Source organism: Macrobrachium rosenbergii, chromosome 36 (genome assembly GCF_040412425.1).
Source record: "Macrobrachium rosenbergii isolate ZJJX-2024 chromosome 36, ASM4041242v1, whole genome shotgun sequence".
Taxonomy (NCBI): domain Eukaryota; kingdom Metazoa; phylum Arthropoda; class Malacostraca; order Decapoda; family Palaemonidae; genus Macrobrachium; species Macrobrachium rosenbergii.
Window position 1 is genome coordinate 14,204,095 of NC_089776.1, and position 23,722 is coordinate 14,227,816.

Consider the following 23,722-nt stretch of genomic DNA (forward strand, 5'->3'; position numbering starts at 1 on the left):
ACTACAAATGCTGTGGCGTTGTCACAAGAATTACAATGAACTCGCCATGAAAATATTATAAAACAGAAGCCAACTGTCGTCAAGGACAATAAGACGTGTCATTTAACTCTTATAAAAATAAAGAACAGGCTATAATACAGAATTTAGACCATAGGTCAAGCGCTGGGACCTGTGAGGTCAATCAGCGCTGAAACGGGAATTGACAGTAAAAAGATCTGAAAGATTTAACAGGAGGAAAACCACAAAGCTGCACTATGATAGTGGAAAGTAAGATGGAAGACGGAGAATATGAAAGGAGGTGCAGTAAAACGAATGAAAGAGGTTGCAGCTGGGTGCCGAAGGGACGCTGCAAAGAACCTTTGATAATGCTTACTGTGCACCTTATAAAAACCAGTGATATTCTGAAAATGAAAAAAAAAAAAAAAAAGTTTCACCAGAGATATGTATGTATGAGTATACACACACACACACATATATATATATATAATTATTGTATAGATAATATACATAACAGATTATATATATATATATATATATATATATATATATATATATATATATATATATATATATATATATATATAATGTATGTGTATGTATGTAAATATATACACTCATACATACATATCTCTGGTGAAACAATCCTATTTCCACAAACGCCAGTGGCCCAGCCCAGTCTGTTCCTGCCTGTAGGAATTTGTTGGCCGCTTGGTGTCGTCAACCAAACCAGTCTCTTCGCTCACTCACTGCAAAGTTGCCACGTTGAAGATTTCCTGCACGCTACAGGAAGGAAGCACAAGTTCCAGTGCTACAAACAATGAAGAGGAATCTACGAATAAACAGAACCAAGAGATTCACCATTACAAGGTTGTTAGGTTTAGATACGTTTGGAGTTTAGAGGTTTAGATACGTTTAGCCTTTAGATGAGACAAATTAGAGTTTAGGAGGTGCTGTGTGGCATCGTGTAGGAAATTAGAGAAACGTTAAACCAGGTCTTGAAAAATATTTGCCCGAGAGAATAAGTATCAACGAACGAATATCTAGGTGATGCGTGTGGCAATGTGTAGGAAATCCGAGACACAAGATCTTGACAAATACTGGAACATAGCAAAAAAAAAAAAAAAAAAAAAAAAAAAAATTAGGCCAAATTCCAAGCGCTGGGACCTAAGAGATCATTCACCGTTGAGAATAATGCTGAAACAACAGGTAGCACAGGGCGGAAAATAAGATGGAAGAATGGGAATATGAACGGAAGTATAGTAAAAAGAATGAAAAGGGTTGCAGCTAGAGGCCGAAGGGATGCTGCAAAGAATCTTAAGGAATGCCTATAATATAAAATAAAAAGGATGAGAATCTGACCAAGGAATCATCTTTCAAGGGCACAGACTGACCCAGGAAATAATGACAAAAGGCAGATACAGGTATTCAGAGAGACCTCCTCTTGAAAAGTTACGATACTCCCTTTTTTCTCTTTCTTTCCTTCTTTAAATCATCAGCTGAAAACCCACAACTTATATAAACCCAAGAGGGCTTCAAAGGGAAGAAATCAGACTGCAGAGAGAGACAGACAAGTGCTAGGTAAAGATTACCAATAAACAAATATCAGGGAACAGAAAATAAAACCGACACACCTGAAATTCAGGAGCCGTCAGCAGCAGCAGAGAGCAGGACTGAATTCGCTCCTCGCTTAAATATCTGGAGACCAGAAGACTCCACGACAACACCAGGCAAACTATTCCACATTTTAGTTGTAGCCAAGATAAAACTCCTAGAGCAAACTGATAAGAACAGGACACAGAGATATAGAAGGGCGTTAAAGATTACCTGAGAAATCCTAGCCTAAGAGTGTGGCTTTCCTGCGTAGGGTAGCATCGTACGCTCCAGCACAATCTGGCTACGAGAGAGAGAGAGAGAGAGAGAGAGAGAGAGAGAGAGAGAGAGAGAGAGGACGGGGTCTGAATGCCAAAACAGTTTGAGGTCTGGCATCTTCCTCAGGATATTAGTTTTTCTGTAACAGTTAATCTGGTGAATCTTTCTTCTTAAAAGGTTAGATTAGCACAACTAGCTGAGTTTAAGATATAAACCTGGCGCCACTATGCAGTAATATGTGCCTCGCTGTCCAACTTCTCAGTTCCAGAGGTCCCTTATTCCTCACACCGTTGGGCTGTGGAACAGCCTCCCTGAGAATGTTGTGCAATTGGGACTTTAAAAATCCAAGCAAAGATGCGACGCATTACTACCCTGAAACAACTCTCCTTGTATTTTAATAACCCAACTACATTTTTATTTATTCATTAATTTGTTAGTTTAGCTTTTCTAATTACAGATCTCTTCTTTCTGTATTTCCTATTATCTTCTGTTACTTCTTTTAAATGATCGCCATATTCTTGGGAAGCTTGAATTGCATGTCAATGGACCCTTTGGTGGGCTTGTTCAATGTGAACAGAGTTCATCTTCTGAATAATAATAATAATAATCTCCCTTCTTAGATAAGAACAAATATAGATGAGTCTGAGATATAACTTTTACAACGGATATAATTTTTCAGAATGGATAAAAACTGAAACAGCTGTATCAAACACGAACTGTTGAACAGTTTCAGTGTTGGAACTGACATGCGTTCCAGTATTGAAGACATGCGCCAAGTCTTATCAGCAAGTCTTTATGAAAAAAAAAAAAAGCCTAAAACACCAAAACGAAGGCTACGGGGAGAGTGAATATTCCGAATGTAGACATAAAGTTTTGCAAGAAATTCGACTGGAACAGAATAGAACAGAATATAGAATTTAGGCCAAAGGCTAAGCACTGGGACCTGTGAGGTCATTCAGCGTTGATACTGAAACTGAGTGTAGAAAGTTTTGGAAGGTGTAACAGAAGGAAAACCTCGATGTTGCACTATGAATCAATTATTGTTAGGAGAGGGTGGAAAGTAAGATGGAAGGAGGAGATTATGAACGGAGGGTCAGTCAAAGGAATGAAAGAGGTTGCAGCTACGGACCGAAGGGACGCTGCAAAGAATCTTGAGTAACGCATACAGTGCACCGCATGAGGTGCACTGACGGCACTACTCCCTACGGAAAGACTTTCCACGATTCACGAACGAAGATGGTGTAGGAAATATTCGATGCACTGAAGGAAATGAAAAGGTATCAAGGACGGAAGCTTAATCCTATTAACATAATTTGTCTTTTACTTATTCTTAAACAACCATCCTTTTCCTCCCCCCCCCCGTCCTTCTGCACAGTAGGATTCTCCACAAAAGGATACTTCAAGAAGATCCTAGCAAAGCGTCTTCTTGAAATATTCTTTTGTGGAGAATCTTGGTATGTGGTGGGGGGGGGGGAGGAGGTTGGTTGGTTAAGAATAGATAAAATGAACCACTAACTAAAGATATGATCAGTCACTTTCACAACTAATTTAACTAATAACTAATCATTATTTCGGCTTAATGTAAATCTACGGGGAGTGACAATACACTTAAAAACCTATACATTTATCCTTTGCTCACACGGCTAAACACACACACACACACACACAGAGAGAGAGAGAGAGAGAGAGAGAGAGAGAGAGAGAGAGAGAGAGAGAGAGAGAGAGAGGGCGATAATCCTACCAGGTGAGTCAGTATATAGACGAGGTCTGGGAATCCCATATGACATAGGCGCAGATAAAAAGGACCTCATTTCCTGCCTAAATTTAGCCAAAGAATAAAAATAAACATAAGAAAAATTTAAAAACATGCTTTTATTAAAGTGCACTAAAAAGTAAAAAATATTTTTTGAGACACACCAGGATTTTCTTACAATTAATCATTCCTACAAAAAAAATAAAAGCGTGGGCACTAAATATGGAAGGACATGCTACAGAAATAAATATTATTTCCTGTTGCATTTCCTTCCATGTTTGATGGCCACAATTTTTATTTTTGTAGGCACGATTAACTGTAAGAAAATCCAAAAATTTCAAGTCCATCGGACGGAGGGAACAGATCGAAAATTCAGTTACAAGATTTGACCCAGACAGACAGACAGACACGCGTAAGAGTCAAGTTAAAAAAAAGCATGTAATTTAAAAGGCAGATGTATGTGGTTGACTTATATAAGAGAGATGCTCTAGTGTTATTCATTCCTCTCGTCACAGAGAGAGAGAGAGAGAGAGAGAGAGAGAGAGAGAGAGAGAGAGAGAGAGAGAGAGTTACACCAATGATTCATTCATCTTTCAGTGAGTGGAATAAGAATAACTATCCACACACTTGAAAATATTTCTTTTTAATAATAACATACAGGGGTTTTCACTACCTATAATCATTCCATGTAGTTATAATCTACTTTTTTTTTTTTACCCTGCAGTCAAAAACGAGACCGAGACTTAAGAGCAGACGAACACACGAACGAACAAACCAACCTCGCCTAGAGACCCTCGACGTGTGTTCACGTGACCAGCAAAAGCCCAGAGAAGTTACAAGACAATAATGGGTCTGGAATAACGTTTACTAAGGCTAATTTCTGTCTACAGCTGTAAACACCTTATCTAAACAGTTAGGTGCTTGCTGTTTAGCCCAAATGAACACACCTCTACCTTGCCAACCGCTCCAAGGGAGACTGGCACTGCGCAGACGTAGTGAGGGACCCTATCAACCACAAGACAAGCATATCTGGAATAACATTTACAAAGGTAGGCTCTGTTTACGTATCTAGACGATCCTGAGACTGCTGTTTAGCCCAAATAAACACACCCCTGCCCCGCCAACCGCTCAGTGGCACTGCGCAGACGCAGTGAGGAGGATTTCCAGTGGGTTAGTAACTAGCACCACTAGCCAGGCCCAGAGGCAGTCAGTCTCCCGCGAACAACCAAGGACGACAGGTGCCCGGGATTCTTCGTCTCGTCCAACCCGCCTCCTCTTCCGTCATCCTAGGGAGAATGGCAAGTGATTTTCAAAGTTTTAGATAACCGTTCTCACTTGCGAGTTCTCTAGGAAGTGGTGCTCAAGATCTAGAGTAACTTAGGTGATCTAAAAGCCAAGTGGATTATGGTGCTTATTTTAATCTGCAAAACTAATCCAGGACGTATCTTTATCGTTATGATGTTCCTTCCGAAGGATTTTGTAATCCAAAGTGTTTTTTGACGCTTACAGTTACAGTTAAATGTTACAGAGAAGCTTCCTTGTTCTGATACAGGCCAGCTCTGTAAAGACGCGAACAAACATCTTTTGGCCATCGTATACCTGACAGCCTACGCGACCTTGAATTTTAATTCTTACAAAAATACCCAGTCCGTTTCCTTAACCTACACTTTGCGGAGCGACTTGACAATGCGAATCTCGTGTATAGTGTGTCCTGCGAGGTTCAACTCTCACGTATACTTTGCCCTGTTTTGTTAAAATTTGTCAGGTCTGGGAGAGAGAGAGAGAGAGAGAGAGAGAGAGAGAGAAACGTTACGTTAGCCGAGTCGCCAAGGATTCTTCTTTACATAAAGGCCGTACATCATTTCTCTCTCTATCTCTCTCTCTCCAAAGACTCTTTCATTGTTACTTTCTTTTCCGGGCCAAGTTGAGACTCTTATTAGGTCAACAGGGATGCAAGATGGCCAAAGGCTAGATGACCTTGCATCTTTCGACTGTTTGTATTCTGTCGCTGACCCCCAATGTATAAGGCAAGGTCTAGAGAATACCTTGGTATAAGGGATGACCGATAGACGTTATATAATGTGAACATTTTAGCTTAGAACACTCACACACAAACACACATATATACTGTATATATATTATACATACTATATATATACACAAATATATATTACGTATGTTACTACACACTTTCAATACATAAGTATAAATATACGCAAGAAGTCTGTGTGAATACTATGAATATTAATACACATATTTGGTGTACTTGATTATTATTTGACACACGTTATTGTAGAAAACGTATCTGGATTTGGTAGGTATGTATGCAAGGGTGCATTTTTAGGTGTACATGATTGGAAACACAAACACCGGTATATTTGCATATACATATGTATATATGTATATATATATATATATATATACATTTTTATTTGTATATATATATATATATATTTATATATGTAAATATAGATACATATATATACAGTATATATATATGGATATATACATATACATACACAAATATATATATATATATATATATATATATATATATATATGTATGTATACTGTATATGCATACATATATGAATATATACATACAGTATATATGAATATATATATATATATACATATACATATATATTATATATATATATATATATATAAAATACAAGTAGGGTTTAACATGCATAACCACCATTCTCCAAGTCACTGAGCTTATATTTTAAATCTAAACATACCGGTGCGTGTGTATAATCATATACACCTAAAAACGCACACATGAACACATCTATCTACACCAGATAAGTTTTCTATGATTACTTACGTCTCTTAACAATCATGCATAGCAACTTGTATCAATATAGTATCAATATACATAGTATATTGATACACATTGCTATGTGTATCAATATACATAGTACTCACAGAGAATACTTAGGTATATTAATACATGTATTGAAAATATGTATTATTAACAGACATATCAAAACAGAATTAAGTATATTAGCACTTTCTCTCTCTCTCTCTCTCTCTCTCTCTCTCTCTCTCTCTCTCTCTCTCTCTCTCACACACACACACAGACACACACATTATATATATATATATATATATATATATATATATATATATATATATATATATATATATATATATATATATATATATATATATATATAATGTTTATTAATACACACAACAATATTCACAAAGGATATGCACGTATACTGTATATACTTGCAAAATATTTGTATAAAAATAAACATACTTGGCATTCACACACATTACTCGGGCATACGAATATATACCTGTACATATATTACTCACATTATTACCCAACACCGCAACACAAAGACTACATTGCCTAACTAAGTAACTTGTGACGTCATTTCCACACCGTAATGGCTTCCACAGCCAACGGAAGTGTCATTATCATCGTCATTAAAATTCCCAATGTTGTCCTGTGGTCCATACCAGGCTTTCTCGCCTTTGTCACATCTTACAGCGGTTGTTGGGCAACCACTCAAACCTATATCTCAGAGTCAATGTTTAAATGCACTTGCATATCAGTCACAAACGTCGATGACATCAACAGTTTACACAAATGATGCTGCCAAATGTTTCGTTTGTTTGAAAAGGAAATTCACCTCTTCAAAAACTGTACGACAAAAGTAAGTTTAAGGTAATATAAAGACCTTTTTAAAATTCGTATGACGGAGACGAATTCGTTGAAGATTTATAGGAATGTTTTGCTGGGGATGACGAAATCATCTTGGCATGCACCTGTACCCACGACAGGTCACTGCATATGCAATTAGCACCTTACTGTCGATGCACAGGGATTGTCTAGGTGTCTGGTGCATTTCGACACGAAAGATATTATGCGTAGGTTACGTAAGTTATATATACAAGCGATTGCGTGATTGTTCGATTTATAAATGCGTCACAACACGTTAGTAGAGTCTATATGTGGCGCTCTGATTGGCCTTAGAAACAGATGATGTTCGTATGGACGGTACAGTGCAGACTGCAGGTAGCAAAGAGTTGCAGAGACTGGTAAAAGTTGAACGTGTTTGTACCAGGTATGGAATGGAATATAGAATTTAGGCCAAAGGCCAAGCACTGGGACCTTCGAGGTCACTCAGCGATGGATAGGAAATTGAGAGTAGTTTGAAAGGTGTAACAAGAGGAAAACCTCGCAGTTGCACTGTGAAATAATCGTTAGGAGAACGTGGATAGCAAGAACGAAGAAATATGAAAAGAGGTACAGTAAAACGAATGAAAGGGATTACAGCTAGGGGCCGAAGGGACGCTGCAAAGAACCTTTAGTAACGCCTACAGTGCATCGCGCGAGGTGCACTGACGGCACTAACCCCCTACGGGGTGATAGCAGAAAGAAGCAGCTCACTAGATTCAGGTCGTGAAGGCCAATGGAAGCTAAGAAATTGCAGGAAATGGTGGTAAAAAAAAAAAGAAGGGTTTGTTCCTTGGGAAACCAGGGAGGGAATGTCCCAGCTGGTGGCAAAACGAATGAAGAGATTTCCTCGGCCAGAGCAGAGCAGGAAAAGTATCTGAAGTTGCTTAATGGGGGCAGGAAAGTGAAACTATTCTTCAAGACCATCTCTTGTATATAGCAATCTGTCAAGCAACGGCAATGCCTGTTTTCCTGTCATGTGAAATACAAAGAACTCCAGTTATGAGTCTTAAATTGCCTCAAAATTAGGCTCATTAACAACACCAAAGCTGAATTTCACTGTACAGAGAGAAACGAAATAAGTTTGCAAGACCTGCAGAGCATAGTTTATACAGAGACACTGGGTTGACCACCATACGAAAAAAATACAAAGTAATGAGGAGAGTACGGAAAATAAATTCTGAATACCACTCCTTCCACTGTGGTCTGCTGTTCTCGTCATGGAAAAGAAAGTTGCTGCAGTAGGAAAATGTCTCCTAGAAGCAGCCGGGGTGGGTGGGGGAAGTGGGGTGGTGGTGGTAGTAGTAGTAGCAATTAATATGCAGCACAGAACCCAGTCTCCATACTTCCTCCTTGTTTATCTAATTGTGATCTCCACACCCCTGTGTTTCTAAGAACGGTTTGACTCCCACTAAGGTCTTTTGTATCCATTGATTTTTAGGATGTGGTTGCTAGGTCCTTGACCTTGGCCGTATATCTGGTCATGAGAGATCTATGTCTATGTTCCAATGATGTTTTCATAACCTTGGTGGTACTATAGAAGCAATCTGTGGTCATCAGTCTAACTACTGATGGGTCACAAGGTATTATCAACCTTTTCCAACCTTACCACACTAACGGGACGGACGCTTAGGACAATGGCGCATTCTGCCATATGTGTGATATATATACGTGTCTATCACACATTCATACACAGAAGGAACCTGTGAAGAAAATACTTCACTTTTGACCAATGCCGTTAGAACTGAACACAATACCTTTTAAATAGAAGCGAATCGCTTACTTAAGCCTTCCTGAACATCACCAGAGAGAGAGAGAGAGAGAGAGAGAGAATATGTAAACCCCACTCAATACTGAATGGCAAGGTGAAACTGCTATCAACAGGAGCTATGGCCCGGCTACCGGCAGGAAGTGTAGAATTTTCATAAGCGAGCAGATGGAAAAGAATTCTCCTAATTTCTTCCGGTCGGGTTAAGAGAAAGAGGTTTCCCCTTAGCCCTCTTGAGAGAGAAAGAGGTTTCCTCTTAGCCCTTTTTCTCTCTCTTAAGAGAAAGAGGTTTCCTCTTAGACCTCTTAAGAGAAGAGGTTTCCTCTAAAGAGAAAGAGGCTTCCTCTTAGCCCTCTCAGAAGGAAGTGGTTTCCTTTTGGCACTCTAAAGAAGAAACTTCTGGATAATGACGTCACAAACATTCCCTCTTTAATCACACGGAAGCGTTCATTACGATAAACGCTGGTATTTCGGGTCCTGGGTTTTTCTTGGTGTAACGAGCATGTATACACAAGTGTGTATACTGGCACACTCGTATGGATCACCAAATAGATAGATCGAACCCCAGTTTTTCAAATGACAGGCCAGGGCGCTACCAGTCGACCTGCATAGGTCATGGGGCCCTGTCATATCAAAGACTGGGGTTTGATCCCAGTGTGAGTCTGAAATTTACTCCCATGCAACATGTGCTAATGTGTTCATCAATATATATATATATATATATATATATATATATATATATATATATATATATATATATATATATATATATATATATATATATATATATATATATATATATATATATATATATATATATATATATATATATATATATATATATATATATATATAAATATACAGGGTGAGGGTGCTGGGCCAAATGATGCTCAGGGGCCTTACAGGCTGAAGGCATCTGGCATTTCCTGGTGGTCACCCATCCAAGTATTAAACCGACCCAACTTGCTGATCTAAATAATTATGGGAGTAACTAATAAGTAAGTATGGAGGGAAATTAAGGAGTTGAAGTACAGAAGGGTGTGAGTAGTTGACGCACTATGGGAATATTAATGTGGCTGACCAGACTGTGTAAGGTACATTCAAAATACAGACAAGTCCCAATGGAAAGGGTGCGTGGAATAATTCAGTTTACGTTAGCAGTCCAACTGAAAAGCTTCAAGGTTTAAGATAGAAGGTTTCTTGAAGTATTATTTTCCATTTAATTTATTAATTTCCCTTGGGCCAGAAATGGAACACCTTGTTCAGGTGAAAGCTGGAGTACTCCTTGGGACATCTAGACCGTATATGATCTGGCAGGAATTTTATCTTTATAATTTGTTTACTAATTCATATTGTTCAATAAGAAACACACGGGATAAGTAGTTTTTTCTATGACTGCTTATCCCATCCCAAGATGGTGGGTTAAGTGAAGCGTTTTAACTGGAATATTAACAGACTGTTCTGTGCTTTGCAGGTGTCGTCTACAATGAGGACAGCTATCCCAGGAATCTTGGCATTTTCTTTGCTTCTTCTGGTTGGGAGCAGTGAAGGGCAGGGTGGAAGAGGTGGAGGTAAGCATCAGTCCTGTCTATTTCAAGCTCTTGAGGACAATGTCTCAAGTAATATCTGTAAATCAAGGTTGGAATCATGCTCCAGTATATAAATTTACTGACTGGTTATCAGGCTGGCCTCGAACTATGCAATAGTATTCAAGTTTGCCAACTATTTATCAGACTGACCTCAACAGAAAGGGTTACTTGACACTGTGGTAGACTTAGACATGATAGGAGTTTGATCTTTGTGATATTTTTGTAATACTTTGTTTTCCGTGATGCTACTGAGGAGTTGCGTATTTGCAGGTATGCACTATGCAATGACACACTTTTTAATTGTAATTTAATTACAGTTCACCTGAATATTGCAATTTGACTAAAGAACACAAGCAGCATTCTCAAGTATTACAATAACACTGAAGTGAAATAAATTTTTTCTTGCAGATATGCTAACTGCATTCTGCAGTACTTTGCAATCATAAATATATTTAACTCCATGTGTTTTATAAGATTTTTTTCTATCATTTAGTGTTGCAAATGTAAGAGGACCAATATGCATCATTCTGTGGCCAATATTATTTTGGGAAAAACAGTTTACATGAAAATAAGTTTAGTTGAAGCACTAAGTCAGGTGAGGAAGACCTAACAGTAGAGAAGTGACAAAAAATGTACATGTTTGGAGCAGAAAATTCATATCACCCTTGTAGACAGAAACAAGATGTATCATTAGATAACAGCAGATTTTTGCACTGAATAAATGACAAAACGACTGGCAACATATGAAGGCCAATTATTGAGTTCCGGTACCCTCGTAAAATCTCACTCTTTTAAAATGAGACATTCAAATGAGAGTCGAATCTAACCTGGTCACTCTCCAGCAACTTAAGAGCTAAACATGGATAGGATGTTAAGAGACCAGACAGTGATTGATGACTTTTTGAAATAGCAAAATCGAGACAGAGGTTAAAGTTAAAAGTTAAGTACATCTTAGTTTAACCAGACCACTGAGCTGATTAACAGCTCTCCTAGGGCTGGCCCGAAGGATTAGATTTATTTTTACGTGACTAAGAACCAATTGGTTACCTAGCAACGGGACCTACAGCTTATTGTGGAATCCGAACCACATTATAGCGAGAAATGAATTTCTATCACCAGAAACAAATTCCTCTTGTTCTTCACTGGCCGGTCAGAGATTCAAACTCGCGACCAACAGAGTGGTAGCTGAGAACGGAACCCGCTCACCCAGCGAGGAACTAGAGGTTGAAGTTGGAGTTGGGTCACTCATAGCCTGAAAGATTTTTAATTCTGTTCAAAATCTGATAAGGCTTGGATACAAGGGGGATTAGATGAAATGCACCCCCCCAATGTTGCACTGGAGAAAATGTGAATTGGCATTTTAATTTCAGGATGCATCACGGAAGCGCGTGAGGCAGGCAGATGCGTAGCCATCAGGAACTGTGGAGTACTCCGCCTGCTTCTTGCACAAGTGCAAAGTGGCTCGGCTCCTCCAGGGTCTATTGACAAGCTACGAAGGTTTGTGATCTTCTCAGTCCTTATGTGAAACCTGTAGTCATCTCAATCCTTGAGTATGTTGCATGCTTGCATGGCACCATGTTGCCTTAGCTCTAGTGTGAATCCTTGTGGACATGGAAAAACTTTAAACAAATATCAGAATATAAATAAAATGATTTGGGTTCCAGTAAAATTTTGAAGAGGTATCTTTTAAGAATATAGAAGCAACCACCTTCTGCAGTTCATGAAGATCTGAAAGCTGTGACGCCGAGATGGTTGTCTTGTATGCAGCAAGGCATATATATACTGCATTTGTTCATTACCCAATTTCCTTCAGCGTCCTATTACCTCGTGTTGTCTGTCTTCCAGGTCCATCTGCCATTTCGACAGAGGGGAGCCTCTTGTTTGCTGCCCAGAGTCCTCTCCAGTGCCTCCAGTGAACATGCCTCAGGTAATGGGAAGTTAGTTGATTTGTGAAATGTGATCTTGGAAAGACTTGTTGAAGTTTGTTATCATCGAAAGACTTGAAATTAGTTATTCTTACTTCCACTAGAGTATGAGATCGACCTACTGCATTTGCATTAATTTTGTCTCTTTTCCAGCCGGGCCCATCTACGAGTTCAACCCCTCTGCCTTCAAGATGTGGCGTCCAGGGCATCACTGATCGCATCATTGACGGCTTACCTGCTCCGCTAAGGGCATGGCCATGGATGGTTGTTCTCAGGGGCAATAGTAAGTCTCCTAAGATTTGACTTCTACAGTGAGAAAGAGCTATCATAGAATATCCACAGCAACTTGTATTGTGGCTCTAACATGTTCCTAATAATCTATCACTTCATTTTGTGTTTGCGTGAGTAGCCTTCAGGTACAGTCAATGGATCACAAAATCTAATAGGGCATACCTTTCATACTCTAGATCAGCTTAAATACAGAATCATTTCTGTGTCTAAGGCTGGACACAAGATTCTTCTCAGTTGCATCTCCCATTTCAGTTACTGGACCATGTTGGACACAAGATTCTTCTCAGTTGCATCTCCCATTTCAGTTACTGGACCATGTTGATGTTAGCTAGGATGGCAATTTGCACTTAAGAAATTTGATTTACAAAAGGGCCAGTTCAAAAGTAAGACCATCTTTAGTGCATCTGCCTCTTGAGTTAGTTTGCACTACTCATCTTGTAGAACACAAGCTATGGTCTGTTCTGACTTGCTTTTACAAACAATAAGATTATTAGTGATATTTCTAGGACACAATACCCCATATGAGACATTAACAAAAACAAATGAAATCTAAAAAATTTTTTTTTTCAGCCGGTGGTAGAAGCTTTTGGTTTTGTGGAGGCACACTGATTTCAGATCGTTATGTCCTGACAGCAGCCCACTGCTTTAAACCACAGCTTGGTGTCACCCTGTAAGTCACATATTAAGGCCACCAGCCATTGCAACCTTTCTTTACAAATACAGTATTCTAAAACTGTCCTTAAAATGGACAGCCTGGTCTGATGGTTGTGGGGATATGGTTGACATGCCAGATACTGAGTCAATCTTATTGGCACCAATAATATTAATGGAGTAGGGTCTGCAAGGTTACAAAGAGTCTTCCAGTCAAGTAAACAAAGGAAGTATAAATAAAACTGTCATACATTTCATACACTGCAGACTTCACTCCATCATTTTACATAACGAAACAGTGAGACTGATTTGGATACTTTCAACAGATTTACAAATTTAACATCAGTTCCCTAATTTAATCCAAACCTGAAACTGTTTTTAACTTCTTTCATCTTGTTATGTCACCAGAGAATTTGCAAGAGTTGGTGAACACAACATACGGGAAGAGCAAGACTGTGAATTCGGAGTCTGTGCCCCCCCGCCTCAGGACATTCCGGTTGAGAGGACCATTGTGCACCCAAGTTATGGTTCCCCGTGCAGTGAGTGCAATGATATCGCACTCTTGAGGCTTTCACGAAAAGTAACCCTTGACCCATGTGAGTGATTGAAGTCCTCAACTCTTTCAGGTTTTTGTACAATTTGTGTTAAATCCCTGTTATAAAGGTAACATGGTTGAATTCTCTTATACACATAATTATACATGTATAATTCAATACTTTCTTCCTTTCAGTGTATGTGATTCCCATCTGCCTACCACAAGACCCAGTCAGAGAAATGGGTTTTTCAGTTCAGCAGTTTCAAGGAAAATTTGCATGGGCCGCAGGCTGGGGAACCACTGCCAGAGGTATGTGTCAGATAAACATGTCCACATTCCTTAGTTTTCAGTCAGGAATTTTTCTTTGCAACTCTCCTCCTCCTCCTCCTCCTCCTCCTCTAAGCCTTCCTAATTTTCTATGTCATCTCAAACATTCACTGTTGTAAGATACCTTTATCCTCTAAGCCTTCCTAATCTATGTCCTCTCAAAGATTCTCTGTTGTAAGATACCTTTATCCTCTAAGCCTTCCTAATCTTCTATGTCCTCTCAAACATTCTCTGGTTGTAAGATACCTTTATGTAGCATTCTTGTATCTTGAGAGACTGGCATGACACCGGCTTTATTTGATGTCCCTGTCATATTTCTTCTTCTGTCTTTTAGTCCTGATAATTTCAAGGACTTTACTACATGTCCTCTTCATTCCCTGGATTACCTAGTTGTTTCTGGTGCCTTCTCTCATATTTCTTCTTTTCTCCTTTAGCTTTAGTCTTGATGATTTCAAGGACATAATTAAAGACTGCAAAAAAACGGCTCTTTACTATGCAGCTGTTTGAGCTATAGTCAGTCCCGGGGCCTTGGAAAGAAACTTCACGAACACTGACCAGAACTGGCCCAGATCTTTTCCTGAATAATTCCTCTCAGGAATTAGCAGATGAAAACGTCCTTGAAATTTGCCATTTGTTTCCCCTATCCACTAGATCCTGCACTTATCCCTCTTAGAAACTTATAGTAGTTCAGCCTATCCTACAGAAGGGCGTGCCCTGTAATATTTCAAACAACTGCTCTGTTTCTGGACCTGCTACTACTTCTGAGATATTCAAACCTTTACTTGTCTCGCTCCTTCTTAAACATCTCGAATCAAGACCCTCTTATGTTGACCTTAGCCATCTTTGGAATATTAATCCCAATACCTAGGGTCCTTCACATCTCAAAAGTGGATGCAGCTAGGGGTCTAGGGGACGCTGCAAACACCCTTTAGTAATGCTGTACCTAGAGAACACCAAGACTGAAGGAGGTAAAGTAAAAGTCTAAAAAGTGGATGCAGCTAGGGGTCTAGGGGACACTGCCAACACCCTTTAGTAATACTGTACCTAGAGAACACCACTGGCAGCACTAGCCCCCTAAGGAAATTCCCAGCCTACAGTGTAATCGTCAATTTTCTTTCTTTACAGACCCAGCTGTAGTCTCTCGTCCCTCTATCCTCCAGCAAGTGCAGCTGCCCATCCAGGAGCTCCCATACTGTGATTTCCTGAAGAAGGATTACCCAGACAAGAATATGGTACTTTGTGCTGGTGGTGAAGGCAAGGATACTTGCAAGGGCGATTCTGGTAATTCAAATTTATACTGTATTTCTTTTCTGTTTATACAATGCTGCAAGTAATCAGTGCTTGGTAACTAGAACCACAAGATGGAAATTATTTGTTTGTTATTGTGCCATACCATACTGCAAAAATTCTACAAACTGATATTTCACAATGTATTATCACACATGTCCTACTTTTAAATGATGAACTAAAAATTCTTGTAATATTTCAGGTGGTCCTCTCACCTTAACCAACGCAGTCAGCACGAAACATTTCCTCGTGGGGGTTACCAGTCTAGGTCCCACTGTCTGTGGGTCTCAGGACACCCAAGGTCTCTACACAAGCGTCCATCACTACCTACCTTGGATCATTCAAACCATGCGTCCCTAAACGTGCTCACCTTTAATGTTTTCCATGTGTGTGTGTGTATGCTGTGTGTACTTTTCATTACACCTATATTACCAACTCCACACAGATTTTAACTTAGGAGGATTAGGTATTTTTTTAAAGTAAACTCTACATTTCAGTGCTCTTCATTATCATCTCGTCATAGAACTTCATAAAATTACATCATGCTGAAACCAAAATACTGTGTGTTCATGCATGCTGAATTACAGTTTTTGACATAGCTAAATCTTCGAAAAATGACTTCTTGTGAGTGGCGTCTGCCCATGAAAATTGCAAAAACCACCAAAAAATGTAAATTTCAAAAATCACAAATCTTTGGTGTCAACTACAATAGTTAGCTTTGGATCATCTTTGTTACTAATTACAATGAATACATGAACAAAACAATATCTAATTTGGTGTTTATGAACATTACATCCTTTTTTCTGTGAGCTACAACACTTGGACTTGCTTGATTATACTGCTTAAGTTCACTAAAACCTATATCCTGTGTTTGCAAGGTTTGCATTACAAAAAAAATGAATTCAAGCCAAAGTTTTTCTAAATAGGGGAATTTACATAAAAACCTGTCAACTGACTAGAACTAGGACTTCTGACCGAGTTTTGTGTCATATCTTTGATTCTTTCTTATGCTTCCTGAAAACTAAAGCTGGACATTATCATTGGGAACTATTAGATAACGATGAAAAGAGCATATAGAGCAGTCCTTTAATTAAAATCAAAAGCACACTGAGTATAACTGTATTTGGGACTTTCTTCATTTTCTGGTGGTAGTACACCTGTTTTTTTATTATGAATATATCATTCAATCATTACTGTAGGTATTTGTTTGGTGAAATGATCGTTATTACAGTATTACTGTAAGTTTAGTTACAAAAAAAAGTTAATCTTATTGCCAAATAATGAATATTCAAACACGAAACTTGCCCAGGGCAATCATTTCGCTGGGTCACTGGTCCGGACGATCTGACGATAGGCAGGTACGAGTTGACCAAACCCAAATACATGTTGTTATTGTTGATACTGTACGCTACCATGGGCTCTTGCTTCATAGTACACAGCCCAAAATGATGGGCATTTTATTTTGGGAAATATGCTCAAATGACCGACTGGGAAAATCAGCCCAGGTGTTACAGAACAGGAAATAGAAACAATGGGTAAACTACACCTGAGCAGGAGTTAGACACGATATGTTTCTCAAAGGCGAATTTGTAATCAAGAATAACCCCTGGGATTTTAAATGAGTTGAAGATTTATATTTTGTGTTTCATTATGGTTTAACTTCACCCCCAAAAAAAAAAAACTGCATCATGTACTGATTTGAGCAACATCTCTCTGGAGAGATTCAACATCCACACATTTTGTGAATTTTTACAAGGACTGAATGTTCTTCAGAAATCTATTTAATCAGCATCACTTTTAAAAATGTACATCAATTGTCAATCTAATAGTTACTAGCATGCTGTCAATCTTTAAGAAAGAAATCCTCACGTACAGTATAATCAACTGTGCTTAAACTGCAAAGTCAGCACAAAAGATATAGGAATAAGGCAAGACTGAATTAACCATTCATTAAGACAGCAAATGAAAAATAGAAATAAAGGGGACAATACTCCCCATTTCCACACAAAAACAGAAACCTGATTTACAGAAAAACTGAAAACTGTTGCCAACATGACCAGCACTGGACTCGACTGCTCTTAGCAGAAGTCATCTCTTCTGTTGAGAACCAATGATATGTCAAATCAATTTTTGCGATGTGACTCTACTGCTGATCTTCTGGAGTTTCAGATACTATGGTCTGCTAAATGCTTTTCAGGATGTTGGTGTATTGGTGCGACATTGCACAGTGAGCCGAGAAACCAAAATTGTGTGGGAGGAATGCAAATACGAGATAACAAACGATCTGAAAAGATTAAAAAATCTTGGAATATGATTCAGATCTTAGAAGATACTGTAAAAACAAGAGGGCATTATTGAGCTCATTTTTGAATGAAGACTGAACTTATGAAATTTGGACAAAAAAGCCTAGCTAGATCACTGGTGCCGGCATTAAAAAGCGTGTGAGAATACCTATACAAAATTAAATTCAAGACAAGAGAGATAACAAGCAGCCAATTAATATTTAGCGTCAAAATTAAATTCTTCACGAAAGGCATCAAGTTACTAATCACTGAGTACCTTCCCTATGGTCCTGCCATGCAGTGGGGCAGCTAATTTTTTTTTTTTTAATTACAAATGAGTTCAGTATGATCCACTTGACATGAGACACATACAAGGACCCATATCAATCTCATCTTTGTCATTAATACATATGGGTGAATTGCGTTTGTCTCCCTGAGGATGCTGTGCAGTTGCAACCTCAAAAGTTCATGTGAAGATGCAATGCATTATTAACCCTAAAAAAATTCGCCTTGTACTTATGTACTTCTCTTCTTACTGTTGTGTTCTTCATTGGAGGGGTGGGAAGAGCTTTCGGCTAGCACGCTGGTGGCCCAGCGTTCGACTCTCCGACCGGCCAATGAAGAAAAAAGTAATAGAAGGTAACGGGAAATACAGAAAGAAGAGATCAGCTACTCGAAAAACAAATGTTAAAAAAAAAAAAAATAAATAAAAATGTAAGTAAAATATTAAAGTACAAGTTGAACTGAATTAGGGCAATAATGCATTGCATCCTCTGGGAGTCCGTTCAACAGTCCAACGGTGCAATGAATAAAGGACCTCTGGAACTGAGAAGTTCGACAGCGAGGCACATTTTCTGCATAGTGGTGGTGCTGTTCGGCGAATCTGGTTGCTCTCGGCAGGAAAAGGGGATCAGGGATCAATTGTGAATGTGAAAGATCTCTCTGTTAAATTACAACTTTTGATTTACAAGCTTCAAAAATTTGCAGACACAACAGTTTTTTTCTGAAGGGATAATATAGCTGCCTTTTCAATTAAGAGTATGAAGGATTGAACAAACTAGTATTATCTGAGTTTAAAACACCCAGAGAAAAACTGCAGGGTTGTAAAACCCGACTTACAATGAAGCTATCTAAGACTGAAAGTAACAGAACAAAACAATTTTCCGAGCAAAATAATAATAATAATAATAATAATAATAATAATTTTGGCTGTCAGTTTCGACCTTTCATATGAAATTGAAAAACGACCATTGTTGGAAGTCACTGATCAAATGAAAACTTTTATTAAAAAAAACAAAGTTAAATGAAGAGTCTTTCCAGACATGCATCACAGTTATTCAAAATATGTTTAAATGGTGTCATCGCATATTATTGGTTGGCCAAATTACGATTTCCCGCCTATACTTACTCTGGCATGCAACTACTTGTGAAACCATGACTTGCCAACAGCCTCCCATGACTTGCCAGCAGCCTACTGTGACTTGCCAACAGCCTGCCAAGACTTGTCAACAGCCTACAGTGACTTTCCAGGCAGCCTGCCATGACTTATGACAACAGCCTAAAATGGTTGTTAGTCGATAGATTCAGTGATAACATCTTACGAAAAGTTAAATGCAAGTGGAAAAATAATTTTTTTCCCTGGCCTTCTCTATGACCAAGAGCCCGTGCTGGCATTAAGGCCAGCCTAATCTCAACCAACCTGGGGATGAGGTTTACCTCGCCGAGACCCTCCTGGGAGAGAGCGAGAGAATACTACCGGTATTTGCTCAAGATTAGCTGTGACATACCAGGAATTCATGTCTTAAAACTCCTAATTTTTGTATGTATCAAGCTGTTATATACTAAGTAAAAAGATAACACGGCTTGTAATGTTTACTTGCCATATCCCAGAGAAAAAGTAAGGAGTCTTCTCTTCCCACAGGATAAAATTTCAGAATTGCAAGATTAGTGGCCCAAATTAGGGCTGATAAAAATTGCCATAGCTGTCGGTCTTTCACGTCAACTAGGCGGGGTATTGGGAAAAGTTTTCAACTAGCAATAATCGCACCTCGGTTAACCCTCATTGGTTACGATACTGCCACTGCGCAAAGCTGACGTCTTGGCTCACCAAACCGTACCTCACTCCCTGGACTGAGGGATGGGAGATGTATAAAGTTTAGATTATGTAAATAATACAGCTTAGACATTTTTTTAAAGATGTAAGAAAGCTTTGTAATATTTGTCAAATTTTTTTTATATTAGGATGTTTGAAGTAATGTCTTAAAAATTGCTGTTCATGTAAGAAATGTACTGTAAGGCTTCCTACTTGTTAGGTAAGGTCCTGTGCTATCGGTATTGATTTTGGAGTAAGGGTAACCCTGTTAAAGTCTAGGTACACTTCCTCTGACAAATTCTCTGAAACTGTAGTTACAATTACTTTAATCCTCTAGAACTCTGGCTAAAATTGCTTTAATATTTTGAAGATGTAGCTGAAATTACTTGAATCCTCTGAAATGAACTAAAATTATTTTCTCTCAAAATGTAGCATAAATTGCTGTGATCCTCTAAAACTTGAGCTAAATCTCTGCAATATCTTGAAATTATATTTAATAAGACTTTAATCCTCTCATACTGTAGCTAAAATGACATTAATCCTCTTAAACTGTGACTGAAATGGCTGCCATTTTGTGAAAAATCTTCAGCACTGAATGAGCAACTGACTTATGCTTTCAATCAACTGAAGCCGGATAAAAGTTTGAAACTGGTTTACTGTGTAGTTTCCATAGATTATGTCTGACTTAGAAGGAACGTTTTAAAAAATAATATACAATAAATAACGATACCTGTAGATTTTCATTTAGAATATTTTTTCACTCTGTCAAATTATATGCAAAAACTTTCAGAAAGTTAACATGCCTAGTAATATCACCTTAAATAGGCCTAAGCAACGGCAGCAAAGAATCTACTCTTTAAGTATAATGAAGCTGTGTAACTTTCTTGATTTATTGCACTGTATGTTATTATTCAAAATACAATTATGGGAAATGCAACAATGACATGTTAGTTAACGTACCAGTAGTTTATCCAATGAATGCATGAGCCGAACTCAAGATTATGGTAATGGGTATAAATAACAATATTAATCAATTTTCAATTCTGGACTTCATATATTAATAGGGTTCTTCTGCAATGGTTTCTAAAAATAGTAAAATAATTTACTGAGAGAGAGAGAGAGAGAGAGAGAGAGAGAGAGAGAGAGAGAGAGAGAGAGAGAGAGAGAGAGAGAGAGAGTGCTTTTCTCAATAACCGCATTCTTTTCCAACAGTGAATTTTTCTAACTTGATTTGAACGGAGACCTAACTGATTATATAATATATATATATATCTTCCAAACGTCTCCTAAACACTATGACTGGACACAAAAATTTCTGGCCAATAATTAAAATTTTTGCTTAAAAACTTTGCTGATGATTTCTGTCACTATAAAAGATCTTAATTAGCAGAGGTTTATTTCACAAGAGGTCAGGAGATGTTTATTCAACACTTATAACTTGAAACAGGCAAAGAGGATAAATATTTGTGAAAGAGTTTAGAGATTATTATGAAATCATGCATACTAAAACCAGACATTTTCCTTATAAAAATGGCTTACAGAAGATCACAAGATTAGTGGCATAACTTAATACAGCCAAATTCTCTAAAAGAATTAAAAGATGATCTCAACACAAGTGAAAAAGTCGCATACATACTCGTACCCACATCAGACACTGTTCCCCTTACAAATCAAAGTTTAGAGTATGACAAGATTAGTGGCCCAAGTTAGGGCTGATAAAAATTGCCATAGCTGTCGGTCTTTCACGTCAACTAGGCGGGGTATTGGGAAAAGTTTTCAACTAGCAATAATCGCACCTCGGTTAACCCTCATTGGTTACGATACTGCCACTGCGCAAAGCTGACTTCTTGCCCAACCAACCCGAAGCTGATTCACTAGACTGACGACTGGGTGATGGATACCGCAAATCTTATGTAAATCAGGTGGTTTACGTATACTTGTAATGATTAAATAGAAAGTTATTTCAAGGGTACATTATTGTTAATATTTTTTAAAAAGTAATCGACTCTTAACTTGATAAAATATGATGGCCTTCGATCAGCCAGTAGTGATTTCTGCAGCTCTTGGGAGTATTTGGTACGTTTTCTTTGTCTGGGTACACTCTCTTTTTGTCAGATTCTCTAAAACTACAAAAAAATCCACAAAGGCTCAAAATACTTTGATTTAATTCAGATATTTTCATCAAGCAAAATTAACTGCGTTAATGAAGTTTAAAAATCTAAAGCTACATACACTCTTGGACACTGGATTAGAAATTTGATTTGAAAAATGTATTATATTTACCATTGCTTTTCATCTCAGCATCATCAAAATAACCCTAATTCTCTCCCAAAGGATTTTTACATATCCTGGGCTATTAACGAAGGAGTACCCAACCCAGATGAGAAATGAAAAAATTAGAAATGAAAAAATTACAAGTATAATTGAAAATACCTACAAATGTAACTTTTACTAAGGTTCCAGTAACTCCTCTTGGGTAAAGTCAACTAGGACCAATCGGAATTAATTTTCTCATTATTCAGAGATACCACCCTTCATTGCAGATACTTCCGAACTGACCATGTATGAAACTATAGATATGCAATGGCCAAGACTTAGAGAAGAGAATGGTTTTTCTTTAATCTGAGCTTTTAAAAAAATTAACTCAGAATTCCAGGTTTTTCTTGATATGTAACATATATTTAACCATTATCTTTTTTAATTGGAATTTACCATACGAAACTAAAATGAATAATACACCTTAATATCCAGATTCACTCTGAACAAGACCCAGTGCTGATATATGGCTAGCTTAATCTAGTCTGACTGAAACCGAATTCTCATGCTTCCAGTACTGCTAAAAACGCTGCCCACTTGGAGTGGGGGTAACTTGATACCTATGAATCTACCGTTCAATTATGCTGAAGACTTAGATCTTTCTTGGCTCTTCTGCGTTATCCTAATCTGAACCACCTCTCTCTGTTTCTCTTACCTATGTGACTTTTGGGAATGCAACTGAAAAGTCAGTGCTGTTGATCTTCGATTACAACAGCCTGTGCTGGCCCGTGCTCTGGTTTCCAGAGCAGCCCATCACTGGAAGTGTCATGACACTTGCAAGAACAGGCTCTTGCTCTCAAGAGCATTCTGTCACTGAAACTGTCTAAGGAATGGCTGGCAGACGCTCCTGCTCTCAAGAGCAGCCTATCATTGAAAATGGGTCAGAAATGGCTGGTACCAGCTCTTGCCCTCAAGAGCAGCCTATCATTGAAAGTGAGATGGAAATGGTTGGTACACACTCTTGCTCTCAAGAGCAACCTACAATTGAAAGTGGCTTACAAATGGCTGGTACAAGCTCCTGCTCTCAAGAGCAACCGATCACTGAAAGTGGCTCAAAAATGACTGGTAAAGGCTCTTGCTCTCAAGAGCAGCCTATCACTGAGTGTCTTAGAAATGGTTGGTACAAACTCTTGCTCTCATGAGCAGCTTATCACTGAACGTGGTTCAGTACTGGCTGGTAGATGCTCTTGCTCTCAAGAGCAGTTCTGACATAGGCCTTCGCTCCCAGAGCACACCTTAACTGGAACTGAAATTGTCTTAACAATAGCTGGCACAGGTTGCTGGAGGTAACTAGACGAGTCTTAAATGGCTGGAAAAGTCTTTTGTCTCAGAGAAGCCTG

At 38.4% G+C, this 23,722-nt stretch overlaps 2 protein-coding genes and 2 non-coding genes across 4 annotated transcripts in view; 1 reads left to right on the forward strand and 3 right to left on the reverse strand.

Annotated features, from left to right (window-relative positions):
• Nucleotides 1-23,722, reverse strand: part of LOC136856652 (phenoloxidase-activating factor 3-like) — a 69,655-nt gene that overhangs the window by 37,856 nt on the left and 8,077 nt on the right. The gene's annotated exons all lie outside the window — the stretch shown is intronic.
• On the forward strand, nucleotides 4,648-16,464 carry LOC136856650 (serine protease easter-like). The gene is made up of 10 exons (XM_067134656.1): nucleotides 4,648-4,920; nucleotides 10,562-10,658; nucleotides 12,047-12,173; nucleotides 12,522-12,603; nucleotides 12,755-12,884; nucleotides 13,463-13,562; nucleotides 13,952-14,139; nucleotides 14,274-14,387; nucleotides 15,531-15,686; nucleotides 15,895-16,464. The coding sequence occupies exons 1-10, from the start codon at nucleotides 4,918-4,920 to the stop codon at nucleotides 16,050-16,052; spliced, it is 1,155 nt and encodes a 384-aa protein (XP_066990757.1). The 5' UTR covers nucleotides 4,648-4,917; the 3' UTR covers nucleotides 16,053-16,464.
• LOC136825061 (U4 spliceosomal RNA) lies at nucleotides 19,926-20,066 on the reverse strand. The gene has a single exon (XR_010849237.1). It is a non-coding gene; the product is annotated as a U4 spliceosomal RNA (small nuclear RNA).
• LOC136825062 (U4 spliceosomal RNA) lies at nucleotides 21,767-21,907 on the reverse strand. Its single transcript, XR_010849238.1, has one exon. It is a non-coding gene; the product is annotated as a U4 spliceosomal RNA (small nuclear RNA).

What these genes read in the sequence shown, in the direction of transcription:
- LOC136856650 (XM_067134656.1), top strand. An exon ending in TCTATTGACAAGCTACGAAG is followed by an intron (nt 12,174 to 12,521) that starts GTTTGTGATCTT and finishes TCTGTCTTCCAG; the next exon opens with GTCCATCTGCCATTTCGACA. An exon ending in TACTTGCAAGGGCGATTCTG is followed by an intron (nt 15,687 to 15,894) that starts GTAATTCAAATT and finishes GTAATATTTCAG; the next exon opens with GTGGTCCTCTCACCTTAACC.